Source organism: Phocoena sinus, chromosome 3 (assembly GCF_008692025.1).
Source record: "Phocoena sinus isolate mPhoSin1 chromosome 3, mPhoSin1.pri, whole genome shotgun sequence".
NCBI classification, from domain to species: Eukaryota; Metazoa; Chordata; class Mammalia; order Artiodactyla; family Phocoenidae; genus Phocoena; species Phocoena sinus.
Window position 1 is genome coordinate 54,132,005 of NC_045765.1, and position 17,501 is coordinate 54,149,505.

Consider the following 17,501-nt stretch of genomic DNA (forward strand, 5'->3'; position numbering starts at 1 on the left):
TTAAATATGCCTCAAGCTTTAAACCATGGAAGGGGGAGAATGTTAAAATGAGATTGGGGGAAAGAAGCAGAGTAAGGACATAAACAATTATATGAGTTATAGCATGCATTTTAAAATTTATCCTAAAGGCACTTATAATACAATGTAGGATCTTAAACAGTTGATTAACATAATTATACCTGCAGTTTTGAAAAATCAAAATTGGCTGAAGTGTGATAATCAGTTTCAGGGGGAATAACTGGAATCAGAGAGACCAGTTAAAAGGTGATGGTAGCCTGGATGAAGGTAATACTAGTGTCGATAAGGAGAAGCGGGGTGATTAGAAAGATATTTAGAAGATAAAAATATTTAAGACCCAGTGATGGATGGCTTGCATGGGGAGAAAAAGTGGAAAGACTCAAGGATAATGAACACCTCTCTGGGTTGGGTACTGATGGTTAGTGCGTCATTCACTAAGACAGGGAATGCTGGCAAAAAAAACAACAACAACCAAGATTGAAATAGAAAACGATAAAGTTAGTTTGGGACATGTTGATATTGAGGTAAGTGCCTGTGGAATGTGTGTGTGTGTGTGTGTGTGTGTGTGTGTGTGTACATATATAACTGAAACACAGAAAACAAATCTGGGCTGGAGATATGGACTTTGAGATTCATCAGCATGTACAGGCATACCCCAGAGATATTTTGGGTTCCATTCCAGACCACTGCAATAAAGCAAGTATCTCAATAAAGTGATTCACAAATTTTTTGGTTTCCCAGTGCATATAAAAGTTATGTTTACACTATACTGTAATCTATTAAGTGTGCAATAGCATTATCTGTAAAAATAAAATGTACATACCTTAACTTAAAAATACTTTATTGCTAAAAACTGTTAACTATCATCTGAGACTTCAGCAAGTCATAATGTTTTTGCTGATGGAAGGTCTTGCCTTGATGTTGATGGCTGCTGACTGATCAGGATGATGGTTGCTGAAGGTTGGAGTAGCTGTGGCAATTTCTTAAAATAAGGCAACAATGAAGTTTGCTGCATCGATGGAGCCTTCCTTTCATGAACAGTTTCTCTGTAGCACGTAATGCTGTTTGATAGCATTTTACCCACAGTAGAACTTCTTTCAAAACTGGAGTCAATCCTCTCAAACTCTGCCGCTACTTTATCAACTAAGTTTATGTAATATTCTAAATCCTTTGTTGTCATTTCAGTAATCTTCACAGCATTTTCCCCAGGAGTAGATTTCGTCTCAAGAAACCACTTTCTTTGCTCATCCATAAGAAGCAACTCCTCGTCCATGAGAAAGTTTTACCATGAGATTGCAGCAGTTCAATCACATCTTCAGGCTCCACTTCTAATTCTAGTTCTCTTGCTGTTTCCACCACAACTGAAGTTACTTCCTCCACTGAAGTCTTGAACCCCTCAAAGTCATGAGGGTTGAAATCAATTTCTTCCAAACTCTTTAATATTGATATTTTGATCTCTTCCCATGAATCATGAATTTCTAATGGCATCCAGAATGGTGAATCTGTTCCGAAAGGTTTTCAGTTTCCTTTGCCCAGATCCATTAGAGAAATCACTGTCTTTAGCAGCCAAAGCCTTATGATATGTATTTCTTAAATAGTAAGACTTGAAAGTCAAAATGATTCCTTGATCCATGGGCTGCAGAATGGATGTTGTGTTAGCAGGCATGAAAACAACATTAATCTGGTTGTACATCTCCATCAGAGCTCTTGGGTGACCAGATGCATTGTCGATGAGCAGTAATATTTTGAAAGGAATCTTTTTCTGAGCACTAGATCTCAACAGTGGGCTTAAAATACTCAGTAAACTATGTTGTAAACAAGTGTGCTGTTACCCAGGCTTTGTTGTTCAGTTTAAAGAGCACAGGCGGAGTAGATGTAGCATAATTCTTAAGGGCCCTAGGATTTTCGTAATGGTCAATAAGCATTGGCTTCAACTTAAAGTCACCAGCTGCATTAGCCCCTAACAAAAGAGTCAGCCTGTCCTTTGAAACTTTGAAGCAAGGCGCCTACTTCTACTCTCTAGCTATGAAAGCCCTATATGGCATCTTCTTCCATATTAAGACTATTTCATTGACATTGAAAATCTGTGATATAGTGTAGCCAACTTCATGAATTATCTTAACTAGATCTTCCTGATAACTTGCTGCAGCTTCTACATCAGAACCTGCTTTTCACCTTGCACTTTCACATCCTAGAGACAGCTTCTTTCCTTAAACCTCATGAACCAGCCTCTGCTAGCTTCAAATTTTTCTCCTACTTCTTCCTCACTTCTCTCAGCCTTCATAGAATTGAAGAGAGTTGGGGCTTTGTTCTGTATTAAGCTTTGTCTTAAAGCAATGTTGTATCTGGTTTGATGTTCTATCCAGGTCACTAAAACTTTCTCCATATCAGTAATAAGGCTGTTTCACTTTATCATTCATGTGTTCTCTGGAGTAGCACTCTTAATTTCCTTCAAGAACTTGTCCTTTGTGTTCACACTTGGCTGTTTGGTGCAGGAGGCCTAGCTTTCATCTTGTCTTGGTTTTCAGCATGCCTTTTTCACTAAGTTTAATCATTTCTGTCTTTTGATTTAAGGTGAGAGACATGTGACTCTTCCTTTCACTTGAACACTTAAGTCAAATTGTAGGATTATTAACTGGCCTATTTTCTTTAAAAACTTTTTTTTAATTAATTAATTTTATTTTTGGCTGAGTTGGATCTTCATTGCTGCGCGAGGGCTTTCTCTAGTTGCGGCGAGCGGGGGCTACTCTTCGTTGAGGTACGCGGGCTTCTCAGGCTTCTCGTTGCGGTGGCTTCTCTTGTTGTGGAGCAGGGCTCTAGGCACGTGGGTTTCAGTAGTTGTGGCTCGCGGGCTCTAGAGCGCAGGCTTAGTAGTTGTGGCACACAGGCTTAGTTGCTCCGTGGCATGTGGGATCCTCCCAGAACAGGGATCAAACCCGTGTCCCCTGCATTGGCGGTGGATTCTTAACCACTGCGCCACCAGGGAAGTCCCTTAACTGGCCTATTTTCAATATTGTTGTGTCTCAGGGAATAGGGAGGCCCAAGGAGAGGGAAAAAGATGGGGAACATCTAGTTGGTAGAGCAGTCAGAACACACATTTACCTATTAAGTTCACTGTCTGATATGGGTATAGTTCATGGTGCCCCCCCAAACAATTACAATAGTAACATCAAAGATCACTGATCACAGATACCATTATATTTGTTTTATTATAACAAATATAATAAAATTAAAAGTTTGAAATATTGTGAGAATTACCAAAATGTGACACAGAGACATAAAGTGAGCAAATGCTTTGGAAAAATGGTGTCAATAGATATGCTCATTGCAGGGCTTTGAATTTGTAAAAACTTTCAATTTGTAAAAACACACAATATCTGCAAGATGCAATAAAGTGCAATAAAATGAGGTATGCCTGTGTATGGTGTTTGAAACCATGAGATCTCTACGAGAACCAAGCAAAAGTGTGTCAAATAAGAATAGAAGAGGCTTAGCACAGAACTCTGAGAAACATCTTCATTTAAAGGAGAGGTAAGGAAGCATTTTTTTTTTTTTTTTTTTTTGGCGGTACACGGGCCTCTCACTGTTGTGGCCTCTCCCATTGAGGAGCACAGGCTCCGGACGCGCAGGCTCAGCGGCCATGGCCCACGGGCCCAGGCGCTCCGCGGCATGTGGGATCTTCCCGGACCGGGCACGAACCCGTGTCCCCTGCATCGGCAGGCGGACTCTCAACCACTGCGCCACCAGGGAAGCCCAGGAAGCATTTTTTTTAAAAAGACAAGGAAGATGCAGAGTTCAGAATCATCAAACTAAAAGCAAATAGCATTTCAAGGAGATGAGGAAGATCAACAGTAGCAAATCCTTCAGAAAACTCAAGAAAAATAAGTATTAAAATGGTCCATTGGATTTAAGAAGATGGTCATTGTGGAGGAGTCTGATAGATGTCTGCCAAAATCTGTTCTCCTTTTCTATATAGTAATAGAACTGTACCCAGGCACATGGTGACTCAGCCTCCCTTGTAGTTAGGTGTGGCTAATTAAGTTCTCACAGATTGTGAACAGAATTTTTATTTGCTACCTCTGGGTCTGGAATGGAAGACATCTGTATGTGTCTCTTCCCTCCTAGCCAGCTAGAACCCAGATGTGGCAGTGACCCAGCTACAAGTCATGTAGAGTATACACTGAAACAGGGAATGTAAGAGGAATTACTTGGAACAAATTGTGGTTCCAGAAGGACCATGAGGAGCAAAGCTGCCCTATCTACGCAATCATTTACATTGCGGCTGGTACAAGAAAGAGATACATACTTTTACAAGCCACTGTGTAGTTGTGCTGTTATATTTCAGTAGTGTAACCTTACCTAACATATACACAAATCTTTGATGAGCTTTACAATAGCAGTTTTCAGTAGAGTGGTTGTGATAAAAATTAGATTTCACTGGGATGAAAAGTGAGAGGGATAAGGAAATAAAAATGTCAATCCTTTTGAGAAATTTAGCTGCAAAAGAAAGAAGTAGACTGGTATCTGGAGGAGAATTTAGACTCAGGAGGGTTTTTTAAGCCTAGAGAAATGTTTTTAAATGCTAATTTGCAGTATTGAGTAAAGAGGCAGAAAATTAAGATACACAAGAAAGGATGTAATCAATGTGAAGCCCCTAGAAAGTGGTCAAAATAGTATCCAGGGATCCTATGTATGAAGGGATTGGACTTAGGTGGAAGGGGCCTGAGCAGAGGAAATTTTCCAAGTACATATGCTATCAAGAGTATAGGTTTGGGGACAGGAAATTGAGATAATTCCCATCTGATGGATTCTGTTTTCTCTTTAAGGTATTAAGCAAGTCCATCTGCTAAAAGGGGGTGTGTAAGTAGTAGGGTGAGTAGTTTAAAGTAAGATAAGTAGGTTTGAAGTACTTGTTATGGAGAATAAAAGAGAAAGCTGATTAGGAAAATATAAAAAGATTTCTTGATCTTGAAAGCCCAATTAAGTTTGGGTGTGATAAACTTAGTGGCAATAGTATTGATAATTTTCTCAGTTTGTCTTATAGAGTGCAGCATCCCAGGTGTTAGAGAAAAGAGATAACTATATTCATCTCATGTGGAGTTTCATCAGGTGGTGAAGCAAATCCTAGAGTGAAGGCAAGTTGAACAAGAGAACTGAGAATATGAGTATGAAGTGATTGGGAGTGCTAAACAGGGAGTCAGCTGGATGGGAAGGAAATTAAAACAGGAGGTGGTTGATAGGTGGTAGTAGCATCATGGAATGGAGGTCATGACAAGGTCAAAGACAAGATGTGGTAGGAGTAGCAAGATGAGAGGGCTAAAGGCATAGAAGGTTGTGTTCTCAGAGGGAGAGATCTGAAACCATATTTCATAGAAAGAACAGGTCTGGGTAGTGAAAAAGTACAGCATGCAGCCAAGGCACTAATGACAACTGGAACAGAGGACTGAGAGGCCATGTTAGATTAATCAGTGGATGCAGGAATGCAGTAGTAGGATAGGGACTTGAAGTAGAAAGGAGATGAGGAAAACAATGTGTTCGTAAGTGAAAATGTCCTTATGTCCTTTCTTTCCCATACTCTTGGCAAATTCCAATCTAAAGTGTTATTTTGTTCTTATTGGTAAGGGTTTTCAAGAAAATCATTTCTGGGAGGCTGAGCAGTCTCTTGCATCTCCATTTTGTAAGTGACCTCTTCCCACTGGACAACTTATAGTCCTTTAATATAAAATTGGCTGATACAGTTGGATTCCTATGCACTGGTTTATATTTAACTATAAATAAGGTATCTGAAGCATAAGAGCAAAATCTATTTTTAGCAATACATTGTAAGATAACTGGTTGGTTTACTTATATCTGGGCATCTGAGCTCCTGAAGGCCTGGCCTCTCTCCATTAGAGTCAGGAAACACATAGTTCTTTCCAGAAATAGGCAAGTCCTCCTGTTAAGATAGCTGGAAAAACTCTAAGCAAGAGGACAAGTACCTCATCCTTTTCTCTGCTGTTGCGCCTGTTAGATTTTCTGCCTGAGCTGTTTTAACTGCTCTTTCCCCCTCCCCCATTATAGATGAGAGAGACCAAGCTTACTGGGGAAACAAGCTGCTAGAACACTCCCACCTTGGTTGTTGACAGCTATAACTGTATATCTCTTTAAGCTAGTAGGCCTCCATCTTTTCCCCACTAAGAACAGTAAACACAGGAGGTAACCTTAATACTTAATTTTGATTAATTAATATGAGTTTTTGTTCTCTATGTAAGGAAGCTTTCATTTAGGGAAGAAGAACTTACTCCAAGTTCCACTTCTGAAAATAGAAAATTAGAATTTAGTTAGCCTGCATGGAGAGACTTTTGTTCCCTCCATTTTTCTTGAATTCAAAGAGTAATTAATCAGTCCACACAGTTCAAAAGAACTGGTGGTGAAATTTTAGCATTCAAGGGCTGTAAACATTAGATTATTTTGGATGTTAGAGCAAGAGGTTTGACTTCCAGGCATTATTAACTGACTAATACCCAGCCCCTCTATAATGTTAAGATTAGAATATCTTCAAGAGGCAGTGCGTGGCATTGACTCCAGTCTGTAGTCCCACCTCAGGCATAAAAGCAATCATTTTACTCACCCTCATGCACCTCCTCTTTCTCATGCCTACTCTCTCTCTTACACACACACTTCCTTTCCTTCTATACCCTTACTCATTTTGCTCATCTACATTTTCCTTCCACAACACACAGACTTTAGACTTTTTGATGAAATTCATTGGAAAGATCCTCCCCCAACAATGAAGGCTTTCTCTTCTGTAATATAGTCAGGTTACTAAAGGCAAGAGTGGTTGGTTGGTGCTTGTACAGCATGAAACAAAACTTCCTCCTACGATGACTTGAAAAAAGTTCAAAAATTAGAATGTTAAAGGACTATCTTTTCATACTTTTCAGTACTCTACAAATATCTGAGAAAAGTGGTTTTGAAACTTTGGATTGCTACCCATTAGTAGGTCATGAAATCAATTTACTGGATCATGACCACATTTGAAAATTAAACAGAATGGAATAATACAGGCAATTTCAGATTGTATCACAAAAAAGCTAAGCACTGTTCACAAAACATTTCTTTCATATAAAACATGTATGTTATGTAATATATACAATATAATTTTTCAGTTGCCTGTGATTTTTTAAAGTTTGAAAATTAGTGCCCAGTGTATATATATTAAATTCTGGGATAACACAGGAGGCAAAAAATTATACACATTAGCAAACAAGTCCACTCTACAATAAACAAATGATTACTTGGGAGCCTGTATTCAACTAGGTTGCATCATACCTTTGTAACATTAATGAGACATCTCGAAAATTATAACTTCATATTCCAGTATTCTGTGGGTGGCCACAATATTAATGTGTCTTCAGGATAACCCTCCAGGATGAGTAAAGAAGAGACACTAAGAAAATTGCCTTCTGCCCCATTCTAACAAGGTGTTTATGATTGTATCATAGGACATGATTTTTCAGGTATATTTTCAGCAGTAATAAACATTTTAAAATGTTAACTAAAACAGTGGTGAATTGAAAGAAAGAATGACATTTCTGAATAGCAACCATTATTCAACCACAAGAAAAACCGCAAGAAAGAAAGAAAATGAAGAAATACTTGAACCCTTGAAATACTTTGAAAGTGGTCTGCTTTATTTTATCATAAGCATAATTGTGAATGAAAGTTCAACTGGAGAGAGGACCATGAGCAAAAACTGATTTGGTGTTATTATTTAAGGAGGCAAATTAATTACAAATTAAGACCTCCTTGGTTAGAGAATAAATTGCTATCTAACTACAACCACAGGTAGAGATAAACATTCACTTAAAAGTAAAGGTGGGTAGAACGTGCGAAAATATAAAAGTAACATCAGTACAAATTCAAACACACACATTTTGGGGGAAATAATGTTGATATGGAAGTGCCACAAAACATCATACCTATGAGATATAAAAGTTAATTATGGTCACTGAATATTGAACCCAAAGGTATTGTAGAAGGTACGATTTTCTTCTATTTCCTTCCCAGGGCATTGGGGCGGGAGGTTGGGGAGAATCGGCTTCAAGAATTTGAACTCATTACTTCCAGAGCCTCCCGACAGACACACCTCGTACTGGTAGCTCTGGGACAGGGTCCCCGTGCCGCTGACGTCCACCAGGTGGCCCGGAAAGGGGCCCTCGGGCACCGAGCAGCGACCCACCGAGGCCGCCCCGCCGCTCCTACACAGCCGCACCGCGACGAACGCCAGCACCGAGAAGACGAAGAGCGACGACACCGACGCCAAGGCGACCACCAGGTAGGCGGTGAGAGGGGCGGTCGGGGCCGCGTCCGCCGCTTCCGCTTCCGGGGCCGGCATGTAGGGCTGCGAGAAGCCGTCCACCAGCAGCACGTGCAGCGTGACGCTGGCCGAGAGCGGCGGCTCGCCGTTGTCCTTGACCAGCACCACCAGCCTGTGCTTGGCCGCGTCGCGCTCGCTCAGCAGCCGGGCCGTGCGCACCTCGCCATTGTGCGCCCACACGCCGAACAGGCCGGGCTCCGTGGCCTTGAGCAGCTGGTACGACAGCCAGGCGTTCTGGCCCGAGTCACCGTCCACCGCCACCACCTTGGTCACCAGGTAGCCCGCCTCGGCCGCCCTGGGCACCAGCTCGGTGCAGGGCGCCGAGGCGTTCTGCAGCGGGTACAGCACGAAGGGCGCGTTGTCGTTGTCATCCACCACGAGCACGCGCACCAGCGCCTGGCTGCTGAGGGCGGGCGAGCCGCGGTCGGCGGCGCCCACGCGGAACTCGAACGCCCTTAGGGCCTCGTAGTCCAGGGACCTCAGGGCGAACAGGTGGCCGTTGTCCGGGTTGATGGACACCAGGGAGGCCAGGGGCACGTGCGCGTCGAGGGGCGGCAGCAGCGAGTAGGTGACCTGGGCGTTGGCGCCCTCGTCTCTGTCTGTGGCGCGGACGCTGCCGATGTGCAGGGCGGGGCTGTTGTTCTCGCGGACGGACAGGGTGTAGGAGGTTTGGGTGAAGGCGGGGGCGTTGTCGTTGACGTCGGACACCAGCACGGTTATGTTGTGCTCGGTTTTCAGCCTGGGGGTTCCCATATCTGTGACGGTGATGGTGATGTTGTACTCGGCTCTTTCTTCTCTATCTAGTGTTTTCTGGGTTACTAAGGTGTAAAAGTTCTTGACTGAAGGTTTTAGAAGAAAAGGAAGGTCATCCTGGATGGAGGAAATAGTTTTCCCATTGTCCCCAGAGTCAGGATCTGAAACACTGAAAACAGCAACTACAATGTCAGGAGAGTTCTCTGGGATGGGAGTGGTGAGTGCAGACACTGTCACTTCTGGAGGATTGTCATTCACATCCACTACTTGCAGGAGAAGAGTGCATTTTCCTGAAAGACCTCCCCCATCAGTGGCCTTGATGTCCACTTCATAAGACAGAACTGTTTCAAAATCAACTTTTTTTCTCAGTCGAATTTCACCTGTCATAGGATTTACCTCCAAAGTTTTACTAATATCTTCTGAAGGCTGAAAGAATGCGTATGATATTTTCCCATAGACTCCACTGTCTACATCGCTGGCAGAGACAGTGACAACCAGGGAGCCTACGGGGCTGTCTTCGGGAATATGCACCTTGTAGAGGGACTGCTCAAACTCAGGGGCGTTATCGTTAGTGTCCACCACTTCAATGCGCACCTGGGCGGTTCCATACCGAGGCGGAGAGCCGCCATCCAGCGCTGTCAGGGTTAATGAGATTTCAGGCTCCTCCTCCCGATCCAGCTCTTTGTCCAACACCAGCTCAGGGTATTTTCTGCCATCGCTGCGATTTTGGGTTAGAACCCGAAAATGGGAGTTGGGGCTGATTTTATAGTTCTGAACATTGTTGCTGCCTACATCCAAGTCCAGAGCATTACTCAGAGGGAATGAAATTCCTATAGGACTGTTTTCCGGTATTTTTAGAAACATTTCTCTTTCAGTGAACACGGGGGAATGGTCATTTATGTCTTTCACTCTCAGTTCTGCCTGAAATATCTCTAACGGTTTTTCCATTAATACTTGGAAATGTAGTATGCAAGGCTCACTCGGACCGCATAGCTTCTCTCGATCTAGTTTGTCATTTATGAGCAAATCCCCAGTCTGAACCTTGAGCTGCAAATGCTCTTTGTTCCACTGGGAAATGATCCGGGCACCGCGGGTGGACATCTCTGTCAACCCCAGCCCCAGGTCTTTTCCTACATTTGCCACAAAGGAGCCTCTTTCTGTTTCTTCCACTACTGAATAGGGCCCCAACTCTGCGCTCGCCCCATACATGCTCAGCAAAACAAAGAAAACTAGGACTTGCCTTTGTCTCGGATTGTGCATCCATCCAATCTCCATTGCTCTTTCCTGAACACTGAGTTCACAGGAGCTTCATATATGCCCAGGATCCTGGTAGTCCGGTCCTGCAGTATAGCAGGTCAGAACTATGTCTCTAAATAGTTTTAAAGAGGTTTCACGCACATTGTGCTCTGACTGAGAAAGCTGTTCTTCAGCTTCCAGGCAGTGTGAAACTGGCTGGATCCTGGAGCTACGTCTGCAATTCTGTTTCTCACCACCTTAACCTGCAGCGCCACCATGCGTTCTTACTATGTCTTATCTTTTCTGGTTTAACGTTGGATGCAAAATTCTCCTAAATGTAACACATAGGCTGTGTCAACCGTGTTCTGTAATATGAAACACTTAGTTCTATTTTCTTGTGGTTTTTATGAGTTCAGAGAGAGCTGTGTTGTTACACAGGAAGAGTACTAAGAGCAAACTTTCATTATGTTGACTGTTTAAAGCTGTTCAGGGTGAATAATTAAATAAAATAATTTAATTAACATTTAAGCTGAGAAGAATATAAATTTAGAAGCAAAATATTTCTGAAATAATATGGGAACAGTTTCACAAGTACATTATTTTCATGGTACATGTTATAGAATTACAGATGAGTGGACACTGCAAAATTGCAATCAGTGATGGTTCTAAAGAGAGTATTTTATCAACGCCTTACTAAAGAGTAGATTACTTCCTCTTCTTTCCAACACCTAAGCCTGAGGACATGTGTTTTTGAAACTTTCAAATTATTGGAAAGTTATTTCCCAAAAAGGCAGTCTAAGGGTTAGGCCTGCCATGTTTTGGGATTTTTTTTTTATCATGACAAGAATAATTTCTGTTTTATTCCTTTTAAAAGACAGGTTTAATGAGATGTAATTCACATACCATACAATTCACTCGTTTAAAGTCTACAATTCAGTGACTTTTAGTATATTCACAGAGTAGTGCATCCATCACCACAGTCAATTTTAGAACATTTTCATCATCTAAAAAAACCCCAAAATACTCTTTAGTTCAGATTTTCCATTTTTAAAATTTAAATTGAATTCCAGTAAAGATTCATAATGTTTTTATAAATCCAGTGTTTTTGTTAACAATCTGTAGAACAATTTTTGATAAATACCTTGTCTAGGGTTAAAGCATTCAATCAATGGGGTCTAAACTTCTGTTATAAAGGTCTTTGTATGCCTTCCTTTGGCCACAGGTGGTCCTGCTAGACCAGATAATTTTCTTCCAAGCTACCTGCGGTAGGCAGAATAATGGCCACCCACCGAAAGATGTTCATGCCCTAATTCCCCAAATCTGTAAATATGTTATCTTACATGGCAAAAGAGAATTCACAGATATAAGTAAATTGAGGACCTTGTCGGGGGTAGGTTATCCTGGATTATCTGGGAGGGACAGAACCTTTCCTGGCTATGGTCAGAGGAGTGATTACACCCCTCTGTGATTACAGAAGAAGTGGACTAAGAGAAACAATGTTGCTGCCTTTGAAGATGGATGAAAGGGGCCATGAATCAAGTACTGTAGGCAGCATCTAGAAGCTGGAGAAGAGAAAGAAATAGATTCTCCTCTAGAGCCACCAGAAGAGAATGCACCCCTAGTGACATCTTGAATTTAACCCAGTCATACCCATATCAGACATCAGATCTACAGAACTATATAGTAGTGCATTTTTATTGTTTTAAGCAACCAAGTTTGTGATAATTTTTAATAGTAGAAATAGAAAATGAATACATAAGCATGAAATTTCATGCACCCAGCATCTGAGTCAACAAAAATTCATCACTCTACAAAATTGGATTATCACAGCAAATGCTGAAGAATGTCTGATTCGGCTCTTGTGAGCCATCCTTTCAGAATAAAGTTATTTATGACCCTCTAAATCTTTTTTCAGCATAATTTTTAAGAGGAGTTGTCAAAGACATATGGTTAGTTTTAATAGAAAATAACTGGAGCCTGTCATCTTTATTTCTATTTAATTTCCAGAATCTCTAAATTATTTAGTGATAAAAATTCCTCCACATCATTGCCTATACTTTTCTGAAATTAGTTATTTCATTTAGAGCTAATACTAGAATAGCAACTGCTTTCAAAGAAATAGTGCGCTAAAATGAACACAGTATATTTAATTTGAATAAGGGACTTACAGAATGTATATAATAAACTTTCAAAAAAAAGAGAAAATATATATTAGGACTGACAGAAAAAGACTGAAGGAATAGTACAAAAAAACTCAAGAAATACAACCATAGGGTAATTCTACTCCTTGTTTAGGGCCTTCATTTCTGCAATAATGAATGTGATATGTTGAGAAGGTACAGGAGGGTAATCAGGCTGATAAGATCATGATGAAGGTCAATTGTGGTACCTGACCCAGCTTACTTAGGTCAGTGCTTCTGTAAGAACTTTGGGTTTATTGGTCCAGAGCAGTGTGATCTCTGGTATAGAAACAAAATCAAGCTACAGACTAAAAGTTACATTTCTATATAGGAGTTCAACTCATGCAATAGAAGGATTTCACTTCCTTGGTTAGGAAGACAATGCCACCAGTTAATGCCTGCTGTGATAGCGTGCTGGTTAAGAACTGGAACATTCCATTCAAGTAGACTTAGAATATATTCCAAATTTTTCCTTTTATTACTTCAGAATTGTGAACAAGTAAAAGAGGAAATAACATGCCAACTTCCTTAGGGTTTGGCAGAGGATTAAAAAGATAATGAATGTAAAGCACTCTGTACTCTTAAGTAAATTAGAAATCTAGGAAAACTTGACAAAGATCAATTAGATCAAACTACACACTTAAGATCTGTCCATTTTACCATATTATATAAAATTTTAACAAAAAGTCTTACTGTGAAAGCATTAGGATTGGATTCCACTGGAGGTAGCACAAAACTAAAATGATGGTGGCTTAAATGAGATAGAAGTTCCTTTATTTCTTATGTAAAAAAAGCTCAGAAGTGACCAATCCAGGGATGACATGGTAACTGTGATTATCAGGGGTCCTCATCTCTTTAAAGTTTATTCTATACTGACTGTCTTGGTCCATTATTTCCATCCTTAGTGTTGCTTTATGGCTCAATATGACTGATTGTGTTCCAACCAAGACTCCCACATTCCAAGCAGCAAGAAGCAGGTAGAGAAGGACAAAAAGGGACCCCTTCCTAGATGAGTCACCTCCCTTTTAATGGCCTTCTTGGAAGTCTCTAACAACATTTGCATATACATGTAGTCAAATGTCCTGTTTTAGCTGCCAGGGAGCCTGGGAAAAAACGTTCTTTTGACTAAGCACACTAATGCTCTAAATGAAATTTGGAGTGTGTTACCAAAGAAGAAAAGATGAATGGAGATTGGACAGCTACTGCATTTTCTGTCACAATATGACCAATGTTTCTCAAGTGGGAAAAGCCAATTTCCTACTATGCCCTTTCATCACACTGGATAAACACTGTAGCTTTTTCTCCCCTTTTACACCAGGGAAACTAAATGGAAAGCAATTACAATAACTATATTAAAACTAACACTGGTATATTAATGAATATACAATTAATAAGAGAAAATAAGAATAAAGTGCTATGAGAGCAGAATAAAGTAAGAGCCAGATTCTCACTGTACCAGTTCTCTCTCCTTCCTGATTGGGCATGCTTCAGTGTGTTAGTGCAGTACTGCTCTTATGTACTTAATGGTTTAAAAACTAATAAGAAAAACTCAAGGAAATATAACTGATTATATAGAATTAATTTCCCACTGTTTTTTTTTATAACACATTTCTAAGCTATGCCAGAAAGAACCTGTACATTTATTGACTTCAACAGTGTTTTGAGAGGCAAGATTTAGGACCATTAATCTTACAGTAATGAAGAAAAGATAGCTTTCTTTAAAACAAAATTTGCAAGCAAGTTTAGTGTAGTTTAAAAGTTCATGATAGGTTGCCAGAAAAACCATCACCTTGAAGTATCATCAATTTAAAATATATGGAACGTGAAACACAATTGCTGTCACTGATTACTGAAACCAAAATCCTTCCTAAAGTTGGGGGTTTCTTCTATATCTGGGCCAGGGGAATGGCCCTGAAAATTGGTCACAGTTGGCTTCAGAAACTTGAACTCGCTGGTCCCAGAGCCCCCCTTCAGACACACCTCGTACTGGTAGCTCTGGGACAGGGTCCCCGTGCCGCTGACGTCCACCAGGTGGCCCGGAAAGTGGCCCTCGGGCACCGAGCAGCGACCCACCGAGGCCGCCCCGCCCCTCCTACACAGCCGCACCGCGACGAACACCAGCACCGAGAAGACGAAGAGCGACGACACCGACGCCAAGGCCACCACCAGGTAGACGGTGAGAGGGGCGGCCGGGGCCGCGTCCGCCGCTGCCGCTTCCGGGGCCGGCAGGTAGGGCTGCGAGAAGCCGTCCACCAGCAGTACGTGTAGCGTGACGCTGGCCGAGAGCGGCGGCTCACCGTTGTCCTTGACCAGCACCACCAGCCTGTGCTTGGCCGCGTCGCGCTCGCTCAGCAGCCGGGCCGTGCGCACCTCGCCGTTGTGCGCCCACACGCCGAACAGGCCGGGCTCCGTGGCCTTGAGCAGCTGGTACGACAGCCAGGCGTTCTGGCCCGAGTCTCCGTCCACCGCCACCACCTTGGTCACCAGGTAACCCGCCTCGGCCGCCCTGGGCACCAGCTCAGTGCAGGGCGCCGAGGCGTTCTGCAGCGGGTACAGCACGAAGGGCGCGTTGTCGTTGTCGTCCGCCACGAGCACGCGCACCAGCGCCTGGCTGCTGAGCGCGGGCGAGCCGCGGTCGGCGGCGCCCACGCGGAACTCGAACGCCCTTAGGGCCTCGTAGTCCAGGGACCTCAGGGCGAACAGGTGGCCGTTGTCCGGGTTGATGGACACCAGGGAGGCCAGGGGCACGTGCGCGTCGAGGGGCGGCAGCAGCGAGTAGGTGACCTGGGCGTTGGCGCCCGCGTCTCTGTCTGTGGCGCGGACGCTGCCGATGTGCAGGGCGGGGCTGTTGTTCTCGCGGACGGACAGGGTGTAGGAGGTCTGGGTGAAGGCGGGGGCGTTGTCGTTGACGTCGGACACCAGCACGGTTATGTTGTGCTCGGTTTTCAGCCTGGGTTTCCCCAAGTCCGTGACGGTGATGGTGACGTTGTATTCTGCTCTGGTCTCTCTGTCTAGCGGTCTCTCTGTTACTAGGGTATAAAAGTTTTCTATGGAAGATTTAAGGGAAAAAGGTAGATCGTCCTGAATGTAGCAACTTATTTTCCCATTCTCTTCAGAATCAAGATCTGAAACACTGAAAACTGCAACCACAGTCTCAGGAGAGTTCTCGGGGATCTGCCTGGTAAGTGCAGACATGGTGACTTCTGGAGCATTGTCGTTCACATCCATGACTTGAGTCAGAACGGTGCATTTCCCAGAAAGACTTCCAGTATCTCTGGCCTCGATATTGACCTCATAAGACTGAGTTGTTTCGAAATCAAGTTGTTTTTTCAGTCGAATTTCTCCTGTCATGGCGTTGATCTCAAAGGTTTTGCTAATCTCTTCTGAAGCCTGGAAAAGTGAATAGGAAATCTCTCTATTGACTCCTGTGTCTATATCCGTAGCAGAGACTTTGACAATCAAGTAGCCTATAGGACTGTCCTCGGGGACCTGCACCCTATAGAAAGGCGGCTCAAATTCAGGGGCATTATCGTTGATGTCCACGACTTCGATGGAGACCTGAGCGGTGCCAAACCGGGGTGGAGAACCGCCATCCTGAGCAGTGAGGGTTAACCTGAGCTCAGGTTCCTCCTCCCGATCCAGCACTTTGTCCAGCACAAGTTCCGGATATTTCCTGCCATCGCTGCGTTTGCGGGTGAGGACCCGGAAATAGGAGTTGGGACTGATTGTATAGTTTTCAATATTGTTTCGGCCTACATCCATGTCCTGAGCGTTCTTCAGAGGAAACTTAGTCCCAGGAGGACTGCTCTCTGATATTTTTAGCAACATATCTCTGTCCATGAACACCGGAGCATGGTCATTTATGTCTATTACCTGTAGCTCAGCTTGAAAAAACTCTAAGGGATTCTCTAGCAACACCTGGAAACGCAGCATACAGGGCTCTGTCTGACCACACAGTTCTTCGCGGTCCAGTTTCTCATTTAGCAGTAAATCCCCAGTCTCCTGATCGAGCTGCAGATACAGTTTGTTTCCTTTGGAAATGACCCTAGCTCCCCGCCTGGAAAGTTCCCCCTGCCCCAGACCCAGGTCTTTTGCTAAATTGGTTACAAAAGAGCTCCCTTCAGTTTCCTCCACCACAGAATAATGCCTAAATTCAGAGCCCGCCTGAGCTAAGACCAAGAAGAGAAAGAAGAAAAAGACTTGCCTTTGTCTGCAAATGAGCTTCCAGCCAACCTCCATTGTTATTGCTCGGTATAGCCTCTGGCGAGGGTGGTTCCGCTGAGCTGTAAAGGCCTCAGTACGTTTCTGAGTCTGTAGTTATTCCACAAGGTACTTCAGAAATATTCCAGTGAGTAGTCCTTTACAGAGGACCCAGTCCTCCTTCTGTGGCATCCAGGCTTCTCATGGGCTTCCAGGCTCTGCTGTTGAGTTTTGCCTGTTAATGGAGACGCAGCAGCGGTTCCGGTTTGTACCTTATCGTGCAGCGCCACCACGCGTCCTCAGAGGATCTTACATTTTCTGGGTTGAAAATGGATGCAATGTTCCCAGCTCTTTTTGTTTTGTTTTTTTAAATTTTGGCTGAGCCGCGTGGCTTGCGGGATCTCAGTTCCCCGACCACGGACTGAAGCCGGGACCACCAGGGAACTCCCCAATGTTCCCAACTCTTGCCAGTACGTATCACCGAGCTATGTAAGGCTACAATACTATTTTTACTATCTCTGAACCTTAAGGTTGAGGCAATTGTCTGAGGGCCATACAGGAGAAATGATATTAGTAGAGACTACTTTCAATAATGCTAATTGCGTTTGTAGCAAAAAGAAAATATTTATGTAACAGTTTGCCTGAGAAGAAAGACTATATGCAGAAATTTAAATATATATATAATAACATAGAAAACTTTCAGAATTATATACTTTTATTGCCATGAACTATGGGAATAATTAGTAGCTGTGAAC

The 17,501-nt window shown here is 42.9% G+C and overlaps 3 protein-coding genes across 3 annotated transcripts in view; 1 reads left to right on the top strand and 2 right to left on the bottom strand.

The window, feature by feature from the left end:
* The window catches only part of LOC116751289 (transcription initiation factor TFIID subunit 7-like), a 183,069-nt gene that overhangs the window by 62,408 nt on the left and 103,160 nt on the right, over nt 1-17,501 (top strand). The window lies entirely within an intron of this gene.
* On the bottom strand, nt 7,673-10,740 carry LOC116751276 (protocadherin beta-16). Its single transcript, XM_032626985.1, has one exon. It carries the CDS (start codon nt 10,403-10,405, stop codon nt 8,006-8,008), a length of 2,400 nt encoding a protein of 799 aa, XP_032482876.1. The 5' UTR covers nt 10,406-10,740; the 3' UTR covers nt 7,673-8,005.
* On the bottom strand, nt 11,391-16,987 carry LOC116751277 (protocadherin beta-8-like). The gene has a single exon (XM_032626986.1). It carries the CDS (start codon nt 16,783-16,785, stop codon nt 14,386-14,388), a length of 2,400 nt encoding a protein of 799 aa, XP_032482877.1. The 5' UTR covers nt 16,786-16,987; the 3' UTR covers nt 11,391-14,385.